The sequence below is a fragment of the Hemitrygon akajei genome, chromosome 8, assembly GCF_048418815.1.
Source record: "Hemitrygon akajei chromosome 8, sHemAka1.3, whole genome shotgun sequence".
NCBI lineage: Eukaryota > Metazoa > Chordata > Chondrichthyes > Myliobatiformes > Dasyatidae > Hemitrygon > Hemitrygon akajei.
In genome coordinates this window covers 36,787,449-36,806,911 of record NC_133131.1, presented here as the reverse complement: position 1 = coordinate 36,806,911, position 19,463 = coordinate 36,787,449, and the positions used below count along the sequence as shown (strand labels likewise).

The window sequence follows — 19,463 nt, the reverse complement described above, 5'->3', positions numbered from 1 at the left end:
GCAAATGAATACAGGAAAGTGGAAGTTGTGATGAACTGAGATGGTGACAGTGCAGAGGGCAGAAATGAAGTTAGGAGAGTGGAAAGGTGTGAATACACTGAGGGAAGGCAGAGGAGCTGAAGTTGAGTTGAATGTAACCAATCTGGAGAGAATTTTATAAAGGGAAATGGGATAGCAAGTGTGCTGTTGGTTTGTAGGGCAGTGACTCTAAAGAAAGGGAGATTAGATGGAGTGGTGGAGGTAGGAGGTGACATTAAATAGTCTAGATAAAAGAACTGGCTGTGAAAGTATCAGGGTGATTACTACTGAGTGGTTTGACAGGGTTGTGTATTCGGGCTAGCAAGGCTGGAAAGATGTGCCAGCATCAGTTTAGACTAGCATGGCAAGGATGAAATGGAAGATGGAGCTGTGGATGAGGAACGAACAGAGGTCTTGGGATGGAAATGGAGGGATTGATTAGGAATGAGTGATCAAGGATAAGGTGGTGAAGTTGTAGAAATCAAAGGAGTAAAAATGACACCAGTTAATTGTAAAGGAATACATAAAGATAATGTTGGAGACTGGATGTCAAGAAAGAGATTAAGTGTGAGGAGGGCAATGACAACAAGGATACCTGCTGATTCTCTTTATACATCAGCTCCTGAAACTTTAAAATAATCTGAGAATGATAATTGCAGGGGTCCTCATTAATTAACATTTGTTAATGCCACACAATTAACCAACAGGAGTACTTGCAACAATTGTTGGCAGCCCTAAGGAATCCAGCACTATGCTTTAACCCAAGCACCACCAATTTTAACATTACCTTGCTGCTTTTGTGATATTCTCTCATAAAATTACATTACTTTGATATTTGCTGTCTTACTGTGAGGGCCAAAAGACGTGGAGGTAAATTGGCAAGTAATGGGGATATTAACAGAATTGGGTCACGGGCAGAGTTTAGGAAAGAGAAGAGACGTGAGTGTATTCAACAGGTTTGATGTTATTGAAAAGACCTAGTTACAATAGGTAATGTGAGGTTTTACTTAAGCTTGTGGATGGTTCATTGACTTAGAGTGAGTTGATTATTTGGTCAATAAAAAGACTTAAGTTTTAAAAAATGACAAAACTAGCAATGAAATTGGGTTAAGAACATTTCATTGAGCTGTTTGTTTTACTTGTCCATTAATCACTAGAAGCTCTTTGCAGGCATTTTCGTGACTACAAAGCTGGAGAATGGTTGGGGATTCAGAAGCCCTGAGCAAGGCTGCTAAATTAACGTAATATATGTGTAGAGTAGATGGCCTGATGCAAATTGCACTGCAGCAGCCATTTGTGATATGATGAGGCAACATCAGCAACCTGAGGGAGATGTAATCACGAGGGCTTCTCACTTCACTGACCCTAAAACTAGAGGCAATACAAAGGGCCGGTCCTCCCCCACAGTGTTTTGAATGCTGTTCATGCTGGGCCATTTGCTCGGTAGTCCAGAGTTCAAGAGATCTTGTTTGCCAAAGTGACTTGTTTTGAGAAACATAACTTATTGAGTGCTCACAGACGTAAGGGAACTACTGGATCATTAAAATCTAGCACTGCTCTGAATTCCAGGAGAGGTGCAGGCTGTCGCACAGGATGAGCAAGGACGTGTCAGCTATGCTGGTCCATGCACTGATAAAGCTTTGGAAAGTTTACACATCCTCATCAGAATTAGTTTTAATATCAATGATTATTGTTGTGAAATTGGTTTTGCAGCAGCAGTACAGAACACTGCATAAAATATGAATTACAATAAGAAATATATATATATATGATTAAATATGTAGTGCAAAAAGAGAACAATAATAGTGAGGTAGTGTTCATGGGTTGGTTCATGGTCCATTCAGAAATCTGATGGAAAGGGGAAGAAGCTGTCCTAATATGTTGAGTGTGTGTCCTCGGGGTCCTGTGCCACCCCTCTGGCACCAATAAGAAGAGTGAGCATCCAGGTTGATGGAGGTCCTTAATGATGGATGCTGTCTTTTTGAGGCATTGCATTTTGAAGATGTCCTTGGTGCTGGGGAGGTTGCTGATTTTGCTATCCTCTGCAGCTTTTTTTTGTGATCCTGTGCAGTGGCCCCTCCATACGAGATAGTGATGCAACCAATCAGAATGCTCTCCACCCAACATCTGTAGAAATTTGCTAGTGGCTTTTGTGACATACCAAATCTCCTCAAACTCCTAATGAAATATAGCTGCTGTCATGATTTCTGTGTAGTTGCATCAATATGTTGGTCCTATGATACATCTTCAGAGATGTTGACACCCAAGAACTTGAAACTCTTCCCCCATTCCACTGCTGATCACACCCCACTCCACCCCCCAATAAGGACTGGTGTGTATTCCACAGACTTCCCCTTCTTGAAGTTTGCAAGCAATTCCTTGGTTTTATTGACATTGAGTTCAAGGTTGTTTTTGTGACACAACTCAACCAGCTGATCTATATCACTCCTGTATGCCTCCTCACCATCTGAAATTCTGCCAACAAAACTTGGTACTGGCAAATTTATAGAGGGCATTTGACCTTTGCCTAGCCACACAGTCATAGCTATAGAGAGAGCAGAGCAGTGAGCTAAGCACGCATCCTTGAAGTGGGCTGGTGTTGATTGTCAGTGAGGAGATGTTATTTCTCGTCTGCATTGACTGTGTGGACTCCAGATGAGGAAGTCAAGAGAGGTACAGAGGCCCAGGTTTTCAGCAATGTTTTGAAGCCTGCATTGTAATTAATGGTTTGAAATCCTATTCCCTTCAGTCTCGTCTCTATTTTCCTAAAGGCAATGGTTCTTTTTGGACAGCACAAGGTCATAGAGTTATACACTGTGCTAACGGGCCTTGTTCATGGCAATCAAGTTGTCAAGTTCAACTAGCCGATTTGTCTGCATTTCTCCCTATCCCTCTTAAGATTTTCTAATCCATATACCTGTCTAAATGTCATTTTAAATGTAATTAAACCCACCTCTTCTGACAACTGATTCCATATATTCTTTGTAGGAAAAGTTGTGCTTCAATCTTTTAAATCTTTCCCCTCTCATCTTAAGTTTGTACTCTCTAGTGTTAGACACTGGGAAAAAGACTGACAATTCACCTTGTCTAAAGCCCTCATGATTTTATATACCTTTATAAAGTAATGCCTCAGTCTCCTATGCTTTAGGGAAAATAGTCCCAATTTATCAGGCCCCCTCCTTATAAGCCAAGCATTCCAGTCCTGGCAGCGACATTGTGAATGTTTTCTGCACACTTTCCAGATTTATGACCCCCTTCCTAGAGTTGGACTCTGATAATGTGCTGAAATATCCCTATTTTCTGGATATGCCAAGATAGAAAATCAGCAGGTAATTCCGTGGTTAGACTAACATGGCTACACCTTATGTTTCCAGCCAGAAGTACTTGGGCAGAAGCATACATCTTGGACTGGATGATAAAATAGTTAACTTCTGCTTGACATCTTTTTGCCAATGTTTAATTCACTACATGTGAGTATAGCAGTTAATTCTAGTGAATATCTGTCCAGTAATCATCTCAAGTTAGAAATTAGATGATATTGAGCTGTCTTTTTTTTCTTGTCTGCACTTTGCAATTGAACCTTAATTTTACTTGAAGCAGGCCATGTTTGTGTTTATTTCTGAATGAACATGGTACAGATTGTGGAATTGTCATAGGCACTTCCAGCCCCAATCTGTGTTGTGTTGCGTATGGCTGAAGCTTTCTTGGTGTCTGTCATCATTTATTGCAAATTTCATCCCACAATCACATAAATTGGAGCTGATACTCCATGTATCAACTTTCATGAAACAGTTTCAAGAGTATCAAGAGCACTTTTATGATATATTTATGCTTTTCTCCAGATACTTCACTGGATAGCTCTAATGCTGACTGCAAACATTCACATTCCAAGATGCGCAATGTGCAATCAAGCTTTAAATACATTTTGTAGACTATAAGACAGAAGATGTTATATTTGACTCCATGATCATCACATGGGTAAAACATGCATTGAGCAGAGTGTGGGCTGACAATTTTTCCTAACTTACCGCATAGCAAACTATTGGCAGCTGTTTTATAATGATACTGCACACCTTGCAGACTGCAGATCATGGTTCAACACCATTTGGGGCGGAAGTCAGGCTAAAATTGTTTTATGTTTGCTTTGTCCAATTCCAAGTTTTCTCTTTGTGGGGGACTATATTACCAGCAGAATTATATTCAATGTTTTAAATCATTTGGAAAGTGCGTAGCTCAGGTGGTTAATGGTTGTGTTGTTCTCTGATCTAGGCAATTTACTTGCAAACATTTCAAGACATCATCAGTGTGTTGTTAATTGTGGGCTGTCCTCTGAATGTTTGGCCTTTATATACATATCATCAGCTGATTGGCTGTCATTATGGATCCTCCCTGCATCACAATTGAGTTTCCATAATGACGATCAATTGGCTGATTGATCTGTATATAAAAGTCAAGAATTTGGAAAAAAGTGCATCGATATCTCCTCGTATAGTGATGAAACATTTGCCAGTAAATTTCCAAGATCGGAGAACAACTGAACCCAACAATGTTTTAACACAAAAGCAAGCACAGTCTACTTCCTAGCCACTAATGTTCATTGTAATGTATTTCAGCAGAGATTTTGAATGACTGTTAAGGTTAGTACAAAGAAATGAAGCTGTCCTGTGTAATTTGGTTCTGATAATGAAAATTAAAGGGATTTATAGAAGTTGGAAGGCAAGTAATAACAGTTTTATGGATAATCCAAAATGAACGTTTCTTTGAAAAACAAAAATACCCTTCATAGTCCTGACGAAGGGTCTCGGCCCGAAACATCGACAGCACTTCTCCCTAAAGATGCTGCTTGGCCTGCTGTGTTCCACCGGCATTTTGTGTGTGTTGTCTCCATAGTTAATAATGAACCAAGGCCCTTTAAAGAATGACTATTTCAATTTTCCCACACTTCACTCTGCTTGCTGTCACTGAGTAACAAATGGGTTCTGTTTTCACCGATTCCTTAAGTCAATTTTGTCCACGAGTCAGAAAATACATAAAACTCATTCAATAGTATCTATACCTCTCACCATAGTGTTGTAATAAATGGCATAAGAAAGAATAATTACTAGAAGTGGACAGAGGGAGGAAACTCGTTCTGCTATCCAGAGGGATGAATGTCTGTACATACATTGGACTTTTGAATTTAATAATATTATGGGAATTTGTATGTAAGACAAGTTGTAGGTCTGTCATCTGTATCTCAGAGACCCTTGCACTAAATTAGTACAAGATATCAAAAATAAATTTCATATACTCTACATTTTAAATTTTAACCAGAAGGGGGCAGCCTTGACTATTGCAACAAATGAGAGACAACTGGTTTGATTTGTGGATTGACAAATTCACCTCCAGCACGGAACCAATTTGGTCTGAAACTGGTACACAAGCTAGGGGATAAGTTGTGGTCTGCTGTACACCATCATCTGCTACCCTCAGTAGCCTGATGTTCATACGTGATTAGTGGCAGAGTGTGGAAGCTTTTACTGCTGTTCCGTCAGACTCAGACCTGGTTTGATTGTAACCTCAGGCGCTGTCTGTTCAGTGTTTCCTTCTTTTCTGTGACCACATGGGTTTTCTTCAGATGCTTTCATTACCCCCTCTTTCCAGTGGTATGCTGATAAGTTAATTGGCTACTGTAAATCATCCCCTAGTGTAAATTATTGCCAAAAACAATGAGTTGGAGGGCATGTGTGAGGCTCAATAAAGTATTTTTATATGGAAAGTTTGCAACAAACAAATAGGATTTGCTGTGCCAAGAGTTGGCATGGCCTTGATGTGCCCAATGTCCTGTTTTAAGACTAATCACAGAACTACAAGCAGACAAATCATCAGGACGCCAAGGGCTGAACACAAGGGTTTGAAACGAATTGGCTGCAGAGGTAGAGGACTCATTGGCTGAAAAATTTTTTAGAGCTCACTAAATTTTAGGAGGGTTTTAGAAGACTGGAAAGTAGGCAGCGTGGCTCCCATGTTCAAAAAGAGAGGACAACAGGGAGCAGGGAACAGTCGGCTAGTTAGTTTAGCATCTATGGTAATCGAACAATGTTTTATAAAAGATAAATTATGTCTGACAAGTTTGCTCATTCTTTGAGTTGAGCCGCTGAGAGTTAATAGAGGAACCTGTTGATGTAATGTTTTTAAGTTTCCAAAAGGCATTTGATAAGATGCTACATTAGAGGCTGGTACATAAATTGAGAGCCCAGAGCACTGGAGGAAGTGTGTTAGCAAGGGTAAAGAGCAAGTTGTCACGTTGAAAACATTGAATTAGAATAAACTGGCCTCTTTCCGATTGGAGGCGTTTAATTAGTGGAGTATCTCAGTTCTTAACGCTCAATTATTTAGTATTACATTAATGACCTGGAGGAGCGAATAAAATGTAATATTTCCTTGCATGGTAAAGGTTCCTTACACGCTAATGATAAAGGAGATAGATGGAATAGTATAAAACATTGTGATTCTGAATCATGTTTATTATCACTGTCTTGCATGACGTGAAACTTGCTGTTCTGGGAAAGCAATAGAATGAAAGGACATAAAATTACTATAAGTTACAAAATAAATAAATAGTGCCAAAAAGAATAACATGCACAGTTCAGAAATCTGATGACAGGGAAGAGCCTCTTGAAGATGTTCTTTATGGGGTGTGTGTGGGTAGGGGGCAGAGTAGGGGTTGTGCCCATTATGTAGCTGGCCGAGTCTTCAGTTTACGTGCCATCGAAGGCAGAAGTTAAGCATGCACTCGATGTATTGAGTGCCATGATTAGCCTACAAGAAACAACCTACACCGACACCTTTCACAATCATCAGGAGACCACAGTCAGTACAGATGGGAAATAACATCTCCTCCTGACTGACAATGGTGATGGAACTTATCAACTCCTGCCTGAGAAGCAACTTAGTCCTGCTCCAATTTGCTACCAGAGCAGTAGGTTCACAGCAGATGCCATCTCCTTGGCTCTTCACTCAACCCTGGAACATTTGGACAGCAAAAATGCATATATCAGGATGTTCTTTATTGACTACAGCTCAGCATGCAATACCATTACCCTCTCAAAACTAATCAATAAGCTCCAAGACCTTGGCCTCAATACCTCCTTGTGCAATTGGATCCTGGATTTCCTCACTTGTAAACGCCAGTCAGTTCAGATTAGTAACAACATCTCCTCCACATTCTCCATCAGCACAGTTGCGCCACAATGTTATGTGCTTAGATCCTTGCTCTGCTTGCTTCACACTTATGACTGTGTGGCTAAGCACAGCTCCAATGCCATATCCAAGTTTGCTGATGACACCACTGTCATAGGCTGAATCAAATGTGATGAATCAGCATATAGGAAGGAGATTGAAAATCTGGCTGAGTGGTGCCACAACAACGACCTCTCACTCAATGTCATTGAGACCAAGGAACTGATTATGGATTTCAGGAGAAGAGAACAAGAGGTCCATGAGCCAGTCCTCATTGGAGGATCACAGATGGAGAGGGTTATCAGCTTTAAATTCCTAGGTGTTATTATTTCAGAGGACCTGTTCTGGGCCCAGCATGTAAGTGCAATTACTAAGGAAGCATGGCAGGTCTCCATTTCCTTAGGTGTTTGTGGAAATTCGGCATGACTTCTAAAACTTTGACCAACTTCTATAATTGTGTGGTGGGGAGTATATTGACTGGCTGTATCACAGCCTGGAATGGAAATATCAATGCCCTTGAATGAAAAATCTAACAAAAAGTAGTGGATAAGGTTCATTCCATTGAGCACGTTTACATGAAAAACTGTCGCAGGAAAGCAGCATCATTATCAGGGATCCCCACCACCTAGGAAATGCTCTCTTCTCACGGCTGTCATCAGGAAGAAGGTGCAAGAGCCTCAGGGCTCACATCATCAAGTTTTGGAACAGTTATTACCCCTCAACCATCAGAATCTTGAACCAAAGGGGATAACTTCACTCAACTTCAAATGCCCCTTTGAAATGTTCCCACAACCAATGGACTCACTTTCAAGGACTCCTCATCTCATGTTCTCAATATGTATTGCTTATTATTTATATTATTGTTTATTTTTGCATTTACACAGTTTGTCTTCTGCACCCTGGTTGAAAACCCTAGTTGGGTACTCCTTCATTGATTCTGTTATAGCTACTGTTCTATAGATTTGTTGCGTATCCTCACCAGAAAATGAATCTGAGTTGTATATGGTGATATATATGTACTTTGATAATAAAATTTACTCTGAACTTTCAACTTCTTTCTTGAATCCCACAAAGACATTAGGCAAGGGTGTTCAATGTTTAGACACAGCAACCATGAAGAAATAGTGGTACATTTCCAAAACTCAACTGTATGTGAGTTAGAGGGGAGCTTGAGCGTGGTGGTGCTCCTCTGCAGCTGTTGCCCTTGTCTCTCTAAGGAACAGATGCTCAATGCTTGGGAGGTAGTTTCAAGGAAACTCTGGCAAGTTACTTCATTGTGTGTTGGCAATGTGCAAATTGCTACAAGTGGAGCTAATGGACAAGTAAAGGCAAACCAGACTTCCCACCTTGGATTGCGTTACGCTGCTATGTGGCTGGGATTGCATTCATGCAGTGATGTACTACACAAGCACCTTGCTTGTGGTAAAAAGGCTTTACTAAATCAGGTGAGTTACTTGCCTTTGAGTATCAGCCATTAGTTCCTGCAACTACAGCGTTCATTTAGTTTCCTGCACTGGTCTAATTTAGAATAATTGTGGCCTCTATGCCAGGGATCAACAGTCCTTTCATTTTTCTGTAATTTCATTAACATCTGTTTCATTATGCCATTTGGTCCACCAAGTCTGGTCTGCCAAGTCTGCTACATCAGACTTATCTGTTACATCAGACTTATCTTCTGAGAATCCTGCACTAGGACCACTAGCCCCTTTGTACCTCCCATTTCTGGATTCTTTCCCCATTTCGAAAATAATCTACACTTTTATTTCTTCTACCAAACTTTTCCCTATACTGTATTCCATCTTCAACTTAATTGCCAGTCATCCACCTGCTTCCTTAACAATAGCTGCCTTTGTATCATCCACAAATGTGGCCACAAAGCCATCAATTTCATAATCCAGGCCATTATTCCCCTTCCTGTAATAGTATGCACTCTACCCTGTTTAGCAGTCTCATGTAGAGCACCTTATTAAAGGTTCTCTGAAAATCCAAGTAAACATTGGTTTTCCTTTGTCTATCCTGCTTATTACTTCCTTAAACCAAACCCAAGGTTTGTCAATCAAGATTTTCCCTTAAGGAAACCATGATGACTTCAGCTTATTTTATTGTGTGCCTCCAAGTACCTGAAATCTCATCCTTAATAATGGACTCAAAAATCTTATCAAGCACTGAAGTCGGGCTAATAGGCCTATAATTTTCTGTCATTTACTTCCCTCCCTTCTTAAATGGTGGAGTGACGTTTGTGATTTTCCAGTTGTCTGGAAACATTCCTGATTCTAGTAATTCTGGAAAGATGACTACTAATGTTTCCATGATCTCTTCAGCTACTTTTTTCAGAACTCTGTAATGTAGTCCATCAGGTCCTGGTGATTTGTTCACTCTAAGACCTTTCAGCTTCCCAAGCACCTTCTCCTTAGTAATAGTGACTGCACCCACTTCGTTCCCATGACATTCTCAAGTTTCTGACATGTTGCCAGTGTTTGCAACAGTGAAGACTAATGCAAAATGCTTATTCAGTTGGTCTGCTGTTTGTTTGTCTCCATTATTACTACTTCAGGTTCATTTATCACCACTCTTGCCTTTCTTTTACTCTTTATATATCACAAAACACTTTTGGTATCCCTTTTATATTATCGGTTATATTTTTTCTCTTTTCTCTCCTTTTTTTAAAAAAATTGCCTTCTGTTGGTTTTTAAATGTTTCCTAATCCTTTAGTTTCCCACTAGTTTCTGCATATTGATTGCCTTCTCTTTTGCATTTGTTTTCTTTGACTTCCCTTGTCAGTCACAGTTGGCTACCCTTCCTTTAGAATGCTGCTTCTTTTGGATGAATTGACTCTTCCAAATTACTCCCAGAAACTCCTAGTCTACTATCATCTCTGCTGGTGTCCCCTTCCAATCAACTTTGGCCAGCTTCTCTCAAATGTCTCTGTTGCTACCTTTTACTCAACTGTAATATCAATACATCTGATTTTAGCTTTTCCCTGTCAAACTGCAGGGTGAATTCTATCATACATGATCACTGCCTCCTAAGGGTTCTTTTAGCTCCCTAAACAAATCTTGTTCATTACACAACACCAGATCTAAAGTTGTCTTTTCTCTAGTGGGCTCAACCATAAGCTGCTTTAAAAACAAACATCTTGTAGGCATCCTACAAATTTCTTCTCTTGGGATCCTGTGCTAACCTGATTTTCCCAGTCTATCTGCATATTAAAGTCCCTCAACTACTATAACATTGTCCCTTTGCATGCCTTTTCTATCCCCGTTGTAATTTGACCCAATAAACTAGCTACAATTTGTTATTCTGCATTTAACTTTCATCAGTAGCTTTTTACCTATTCCATTTCTTAACTCTGGTTAAGAACTCTACATCTTCTGATCCTATGTTACTTCTTAATAAAGATTAATGATCTCCTTCCTGTCATTTGGTGGTATGTAGTAAACACCAAAAAACACAATAGTTCTTCAATTAATGATTACTTCTGATCAAATAAGTATTTGCTTCACCCTGTAACTCAATCATTCATTCATTTCCAAAATCAGAAGCAGGTTGACATCACTGGCACGTGTCATGAAGTTCGCTATTTACCTAGTGGCAGCAGAACAATGATAAATATAGAAAAATGATTGAATTACAGTAAGTATATTCAGTATATACGTATAGTAAATAGTTAAATTAAAAATAGTAGTGCAAGACAGAAATAATAAAAGAAAGGTGAGGTAGTGTTCATGGGATCAATGTCCATTTAGGAATCAGATGGCAGAGGGGAAGAAGCTGTTCCTGAATCACAGTAAACAGTGTGCCTTCAGGCTTCTGTACCTCCTTCCCGATGGTAACAATGAGAAGAGGGCATGCCCTGGGTGGTGGGGTCCTTAATAATGGACACTGTCTTTCTGAGGCACTGCTCCTTGAAGGTGTCTTGGATATTATGTAGTACCCATGGTGGAGCTGACTGATTTTGTAACTTTCTGTAGCCTCTTTCACTCCTGTGAAGTAGCCAGTCAGAATGCTCTCATGCTCTCCACAATACACCTGTAGATGTTTTTGAGTGTTGTAGGTGTCAAACCAAATCTCCTCAAACTCCTAATGAAATATAGCCGCTGTCTTGCTGCCTTTGTCGCTACACCGATATGTTGGGACCAGGTTAGATAGTGCTATTATGATTTTTAAATCATTACTGGTGCTACCCATACTTTATGAATATCTCATATGAAAGAATATTAGCATCCTAATCTTCTTTGATGTAACAAGAGTAAAAAGCATAGTTCCACAAAAAGTTGATGGCAGAGATGAGTAAATAACTGCAGTTACTTTAAGTGCTTAGATTAATGTGGCAGCACCAGAGAATAATGTGCACTAGTTGTGCTGTCCAGGGCACATACCTATTCATTCACAAAACACAAATGACAGCAGGCATGCATCTAGAAAGCCACACACCTTTATAGGAAATTGCATAGCTTCTTCACAAGGTAGAATTGTGTAATAAATCTTTTTGTTAAATACAATATAAGTATTCATTTAAAATACTGTAATATAAGTAACTTAAGTTGAGATGGTTCCTTAAGGTTGTTATAGCAGAGGTGGCAATGGGAATAAGCTCCTACTACCTATTGAATGGTTTCTTAAGTTTGTTATAGCCAGAGATGGTAATGAGGACAAGCTCCCAATTGAACGCTCCCAATGGTGTACACCTCAAGTAGCCTCTGACAACCAAGTCCAGCTCCTGGCCTTCACATGAGGCTTAGCACCTAAGCCTGGTGGAACCATTTCTACAGACAGGGGAAGGGGCAAAGGCAGGTTACTGGTGCCTTAAAACCAGTTGCTTCGGGCAGATTGGGCTCGTCGGCCATGCTCATTGAGAAGGAAAACTTTGATCTCAAACCTCCGGTATCTTGTGGGTATACCACTCATGAGGAGGGCTTCAGGAGTAAACCCCAAGGGAAAAATCTGGAGCTGGGGTCCCTAAGGCAGTGCTACATTGAGTTCAATGTAGACTGGCAATTCCTGTGATGAAGCTGGTACCAAACTGTATTGGTCTCTGTTAATCCTTTCGTGTTTATCAGTTGTGTGGAGAGGGGGAGGTTGCTACATGGGCAACAGCTTGCTCTCCATTTTGTACTGCCCAGCCTTGCATATCTAGACAGCTAGGACACAATATCCATCATCAACTCTGAGTGACGGAGGCCTCAGAGAAGTTGAGATGGCAAGATGCAGGCAGTTTCCAGTATACGAGTTCCAAAATCCCATTTAGTCTTCATCTCCACTTCTCCTGGAGAGATCTTAATGATCATATTTTCTTTTTGCCGTCCAAGATATTTGGCCAAAAGTATTATTGATGTGTAGTTGTTAGCCAAGAGCCCTGCTCCTGCTTTTAATAACTATTGAAACTATAGAATATTATTCATTCTTCCGTGAATGAGTCACAGCATTGTGTATACCTTTAGCTTGACTCATTGCTACTTGTCCACATGGGATTTGGCTTGCACCATGTGTGAATCTGCTGACTGAGATCCCAAATATAGGCAGGGATGTTGTTCTCCATACTTTATGATTGTGTTTCCTGAGTGTACACTGACAGAGTTGACTATTTAAATTAGGTTGTTTCCTCCTCAAAAATTTTGAACAACTTTAACCTGGAATGTTAAAATTGAAGATATATCAGAACAACAGTTCTATTTGACTCACTGGCCAATTTGACTCTTGATGAGTTGGTTAACCTTAGAGAGAGCTACTTGAAACTGGAAAAGATTATATTCTAATTTTAATAGTCTGATATGACATGAATGAACTCTATATGACCAAGTTATAGTTTTAATTAGCATCAACAAGTCAGAAACAAAGGATGTTTCTTCAAATGAACAAGTAAAACAAAGAAACCAGATTACAACAGTGAAAGTTCAAATTAGCCTTCAATAATTCCTCAGATATTCCCACCTCAAAGGAACATAAGCAATAGAAGAATAGAGCATTAGGCCTCAAGCTGGGAAAGAGTGCAAAGAAGATTTACAGGAATGTTGCCAGGACCCAAGGGTTTAAGTTATAGGGATAGGTTGGTGGGCGAGGACTTCATTTGTTGAAATTCAGGAGACTGGGGGGTGGGGGGGGGGAGGTGAGCTTACAGAGGTAAGTAAAATCAGGAGAGGCACAGTAGAGTGAATACACTCAGCTGTTTTCTCGGGGAAAGAGAACCCAGGTCTAGAGGGGAGGGATTAAAGGTGAGTGAGGAAACTTTTAAAGGTACTTGAGAGGCATCTTTTTCACTTGGAAGGTGGTACATATGTGGAACAAACTGCCAGAGGAATTGGTTGAGGCAGGTAAAAGTTATAATATTAAGAGCCACCTGCATGGCTACATAGATAAGAAAGATATGAGCTAAACTCAAGTACATGGGACTAACTTAGATGGGCATCTTGGTTGGCATGGGCCAAGGGCCTAGTACCATGCTTTATGACTCATGCCCAAGCTGCTGTTCAGTAAAGTCAAGGCCAACTCTTTGGTGAAACTTCCCTGCAGTAAACCCATATCCCTGGATTTTCTTAATATGTAAAAATCTACCAATCTCTATCTTAAATAAACTAAGTGACTAAACTTTCTGTGGAGAGAATTTGTAATAATCACTGCCTAGTACCTGAGGATATTTCTTATCCCTGTATTTGAGACTGTGACTACATCCAGCCAGGGAAAATATCAACGCTGTGAAAGTAATTGATGTGGAGGTAGGCTAAAGGCAGGATATCATAGGGCAGTTAATCTGTCTTAAGTGATTGGTAAGATGTTAGAGTCCATTATTAAGGACAAGTTTTCAGCTTATTTGGAGGCACATGATAAAATAGGCTGAAGTCAGCATGGTTTCCTTAAGGGGGAAACTTGCACGACAAATCTTTTGGAATTCTTTGAGGTAACGATAGGCAGGATAAACAATGGAGGGTCAGTGGATGTTGTTTACTTGAATTTTCAAAGGCTGTTGACAAAGTACTGCACATGAAGCCACAAAACAAGAGTCCAAGGTATTGCAGAAAAGATACTAGCATGATAAAAAATTGGCTGACTGGCAGAAGGCAACGAGTGGGAATAAAGGGGGCCTTTTCTGCTTGGCTGCCAGTGACTGGTGGTGTTCTGCAGGGGCCAGCATTGGGACCACTTCTTTACATGTTATATATCAATGATCTGGATTACAGAATTGATGGCTTTGTGGCCAAGTTTACAGATGATCCAAAGATAGGTGGAGGGGCAGATAGTGTTGAGGAAGCAGGGAGTCTGCAGAAGGCCTTGGACAGATTTGAAAAATGGTAAAGAAGTGGGAGATGGAATACAGTGTAGGTAAGTGTATGATCATGCACTTTGGTAGAAGGAATAAAGATGTGGACTGTTTTCTAAATGGGGAGTAAATTCAGAAATTGAGGTGCAAAAGGACTTGGGAATCTTCACGCAAGGTTCCCTAAAGGTTAACTTGCAGGTTGGGTTGTTAGCAAGGAAGTTAAATGCAATGTTGGCATTCATTTTGATTGGACTGTAGAATATAAAAGTAAGGATGTGATGCTGCAGCTATATAAGGAACTGGTCAGACTGCAGTTGGAATATTGTGAGCAGTTTTAGGCCCCTTATCGAAGAAAGGATGTGCTGGCATTAATGATGGTCCAGAGAAGGCTCACAAGAATTATCCTGGGAATTGAGGGGTTAACATATGGGAAGAGTTTGATGGCTCTGGGCCTCTACTCATTGGAGTTTAGAAGAACTGGGGTGGGGGGCAGGGATGATCTCATTGAAACCAATGGAATATTGAAAGACCTAGACTGGATGTGGGGAAGATGTTTCCAATAGAGGGGGTGTCCAGGACTAGAGGACACAGCCTCAGAATACAAGGACGTCCATTTAGAACAGAGTTGAGGAGGAATTTATTTAGCCTGAGAGAGGTGAATCTGTGAAATTCATTGCCATAGACAGCTGTGAAGACCAGGTCTTTGCGTATAAATCAGAACTTGATTGGATCTTGATTAATAAGGACAGCAAAGATTATGGAGAGAAGGCAGGAGAATATGGTTGAGAGGGATTTTAAATCAGTTATGATCAAATGGTGGAGCAGACTCGATGGGCTGAACAACCTAATTCTGCTCCTATGTCTTATGAACTATGTTGCAGGTATGTGGGCAAAGGATTGAAAAAATGGTTTTCAATCCAAATAATTGTGAGGTACTGTGTTTTGGGAGATCAAACTAGAATAGGACTTGTACAGTGAATGGTAGGGCCTTGGGGTGGGTAATAGAACAGTAAGATATGGGAGTACTGCTGTATAGTTCACTGAATGCAGTGTCATAATTAGATAGAGTGATAAAGAAGACATTTGGCGACCAAGCCTGCATCAGTCAGGGCATTCAGTTTAGGAATTGGAAAGTTACGGTGCAGCAAGAAGACATTGGTTATTAAACTAAAAAGAGTGTAGAAAAGATTTATCAGGAATTTTCCTGGTCCTGGGGGCCTGAGTAATGAGAAAAGGCTGCAAAGATTGGGACTTTATTCCCGAGAATGTAGGAGATTGAGGGATGACCTGATAGGGGTATATAGGTAAATCATAAGTAAAAGCACATAGTCTTTTTCACAGTGAGGGTGTTATAAAAATGAGAGGACATAGGTTTAAGATCAGAGGCAAGAGATTTTACAAGGGATATCAGGGACAACTTCATGCCAAGGGTGTTATGCATTTGTGATGAGCCACCAGAAATCGTGGTTAATGCAGTGTCACTGGCAGCATTTTAAAGCCATCTAGATAAGCGTATAGATAGAGGAGAGACTTAGAGAGCTATGGACCAACCACAGGCAATGGGACTAGCTCCTTGGGCAACACAAGGGCTAGGGTAGCTGGGCCGAAGGGCCAGTTTGACTCTAGGACAATGGTTGGAATTGGTTTGTAATATGAGGGAGATGTAGAACTCGTGCAGGGCAACGAAGATGCTGCAGAATAGGAGACACAAGAGATTCCGCAAATGCTAGAGATCTTGACAACACCCGCAAAATGTTGAAGGAACTCAGCAAGTCAGACTGCAGCTATGAAGGGAAATAAACAGTGGACCTTCAGGGCTGTGGGTCTGAAATGTTGACTGTCTATTTTCTTCCATAGATGCTTCCCGACTTGCTGAGTTCCTCGAGCATTTTCTGTGCGTTGCACCGTGGATAGCGTTTGTGCATTGTTCTGGGATGTGTTGGGAGTAGCAGAGCTTTCCACAAACTTAAGTCAAGAGACAATAACAACAACCTGTATTCTTGGTTCAATGTCCAAAGAACAAAAGTGTTGACAAACTAAACGACCGTGCAGCGATTAACATTAATATCTGACACTCGGTCAGAGTATTTCGGACCGGGCAGAGCGACCAGACAGGCTTGGGGCTTTGAACTGCCCCAGTTGCTTTCACGCTGTGCGGAGATTTGACGACTAATTGAAGGCGGGGTGCCACTAATTCGCAGCTCTGGGACTCCGTCACTTCATCTCGGACGCTCTCTGGGCGTCAGTTTCATCGGAACCGTGCGTCCTTGCAGGTGCCGAGCGCCTTCTGTGTGTTTCCGAGTCCCGAAGCGATCAGCCTCTCAGTGAGGAACGCGGAACTCCCATTGAAAGGTGCGGAGTCTGAACATCGGATATATCTCCAGCCCTGATCTTATCTTTCCTTTCCCCTCCCTCTCTCATACCACCATCTGTCTCCTGTGGGGAAAGACGCTGCTCCACTGACGCTCATTTCCATCGGCGTTAAGCTATATATTAAAGTAAAATCAAAGCCCAGCACATCCCAGAACTGGGACAGACCGGACCAACAGCTCCCGTCTCACTGCAAACTTCAGGCTAACATTTGGTTGGATCCACTTTCCAGGACTCGGAACCCGTGACCGCTTTCGGGGGCTCTGGAGATGAAATCGCCTTTGGAGGAGGATCTCTTCCCATTCGCCCGCGACCGTGTCAAGGAAGTTTCCGATCTCGTGGACCCCGCCGACCTGCTCTCTCTCCTCAGGGAGAGAGAGAAAGATGCTCAAGTGGCTGCTGAGCTGGGGAAGACACTGCTCACTGAAATCCAGGATCTGAAGAGGGAAAACGACAGGTTAGAGGAAGAATACAGCCAGAAACTAGAGGTGAGTGGCCACGCGCTTGCGTGTGAACTTATTTTAGATATCATTGAACCTAACTTCAAAAGGGTTTTTTTTTTTAAAAATCGCTAGTCTTTAGTATCGAACACGCATCAGAGTTTATGTGATATCTCACGTTAGTCCCGCCAGTCCACAAGAGTGACCCTGCGGTCAGGTTACCCACAGACGCCTCACATACTGATTGAGACTACAACTGGAGGTCCGGAGGAAGGGTCTCAGCCCGAAGCGTCGACCGTTTATTCATTTCCACAGATGTTGCCTGACTTACTGAGTTCCTCCAGCACTTTGTGTGTGTCGCTTTGGATTTCCAGCACCTGCAGACTTTCTCGTGTTTATGACCATAACCTATGCGATTCAATCTCTTCCAAACCTTGAAGATTAATACTTCAGCTGACTCCATCCCGGAGATTTGCTGATTGACCGATCCCTGGAGGAGGCTTGGGACAGGTTCATTGTTTGGACTCGTTGCGACATGGACCAATGGAATATACTGATTGATAAAGGAACTGGTGGTGTAACTTTAAAGGTGCATGATTAGACCTAATGGGTAACGTTGTTCCCATGATGGAGTGTTCCTTAAACCACTAAATACTCGTTGCAGATGCTGAGTCCACATACCTTTGACTGATCAGATAAGAGTTAATCAAATTTGATCTGGATAGGTGCCCATTTGGTGGTTAGAATATAGAACGTGACAGCACTGAAACGGGCCCTTTGGCCCATCTAGTCCATGCTGAATTGTTTTTCTGCCTAGTCCTATCGAACTACACCTGGAACACAGCCTCCCATACCACTCCCATCCATGTACCTATCCAAATTTCTCTTAAATGTTCAAATCAAACCCTCATCCACCACTTTTTCTGGTAGCTCATTCCACACTCTCATCGCCCTCTAAGTGAAGAAAGTCCCCTTAAACGTTTCACCTTTCACCCTTAATCCAAGACCTCTAGTTCTTTTCTCACCCAGCCTCAGTGGGAAAAAGCCTGCTTGCATTTACCCTATCTGTACCCCTCATAATTTTGTACAAATCTCCCCTTATGCTCTTATGGTTCTCCTACAGTTCCTAATGAGAATGTCGGCTTGTGGCTATTGTACAGTGAGAGGATTTGATTCAGCTCCTGACAACTTGTCTAATCTATGTAGCATGAATGGAGAAACAATGCAAAATGTTCTGTCATCTAACCCCATGGAGTAGGAAAATGAACTTTTAATTTCATGGAGTCTTTAGTTTAGTGGGGGGGGGGGAAGGCTTGCGTACAAAGAAGAAAATTTTACACTCCACATGGAACAAATGTTGTAACTAGGAAGCAGTCAGTGTGTCCCCAGCAAGGTCATACAAATGGAAACATGATCATCATATTGTCATCTGTTGTAAACGTAAAGTATTGGCTGGAGCACCAGGAAAATAAATCCCCCATTCTTCAAGGAAGTGCCTTGGATTTTATTTTTAGTAATACTTCCTAAAGAGCAAGGAAGTAGTTTAAGATCTGGGAAAAACTGTCATTTATTGCTATATCTGATGTGTTAATCTAGAGTTTTTACACTAGGGTTCTGGAGTGAAATAAATCCACAACCTTCTGAGCCAAAGACCGGAGTGCTACCAATTTAGGGACAGATAATAAGTCAATTTATTCCCTTGGAATTTCATTTCAGACACAATTTAAATAGATTTATGATCTATGTCCACTAAAGTTTGAAACAATAATTCATTAAACAGAGTCCTGTCCATTGAACTGTTGGTGTGTTGATAAAACTTACACCAGTGCTTTATTGGGTTTATTTTTAACCCCTTTTTTTAATGAAAAATCCAGCAAAATGCTAAAGTCCATGAAACGATTACCAACTTTGGAAAGAACCAATTAGAAAATGAGTTAAAATGTAAAAAAAAAAACTTGGCTGGAAATCTTATAATATAAAAGGAAAGAATTGCAAGGACAATGTGACCTTGACCTCCTAGCCAAAAAAAATGTTTGACATGTAATAAATCCTGATTGTGCCACAAGATGCAGGGAAGAACGAAGACGTGTAAGTAAGTGTATTGGGACTTGGAAGAAATAAGAGCAGGATGTTGACAAGAATATATGGAAATGTATCAG

The 19,463-nt window shown here is 41.0% G+C and overlaps 1 protein-coding gene across 3 annotated transcripts in view; it reads left to right on the top strand.

The window, feature by feature from the left end:
• The first annotated feature begins 16,541 nt into the window (after nucleotides 1–16,541).
• Nucleotides 16,542–19,463, top strand: part of LOC140731800 (BICD family-like cargo adapter 1) — a 42,622-nt gene continuing 39,700 nt past the window's right edge. Inside the window, exons 1-2 of one of the 3 annotated variants that reach the window (XM_073053615.1) lie at nucleotides 16,542–16,846; nucleotides 17,097–17,352. In XM_073053615.1, coding sequence (XP_072909716.1) covers nucleotides 17,134–17,352 — 219 coding nt within the window. In that variant the 5' untranslated portion in view covers nucleotides 16,542–16,846; nucleotides 17,097–17,133. Of the gene's footprint in view, nucleotides 17,353–19,335; nucleotides 19,393–19,463 lie in introns of those variants that run through there. The other 2 variants (XM_073053614.1, XM_073053616.1) reach the window with 2 other exon arrangements.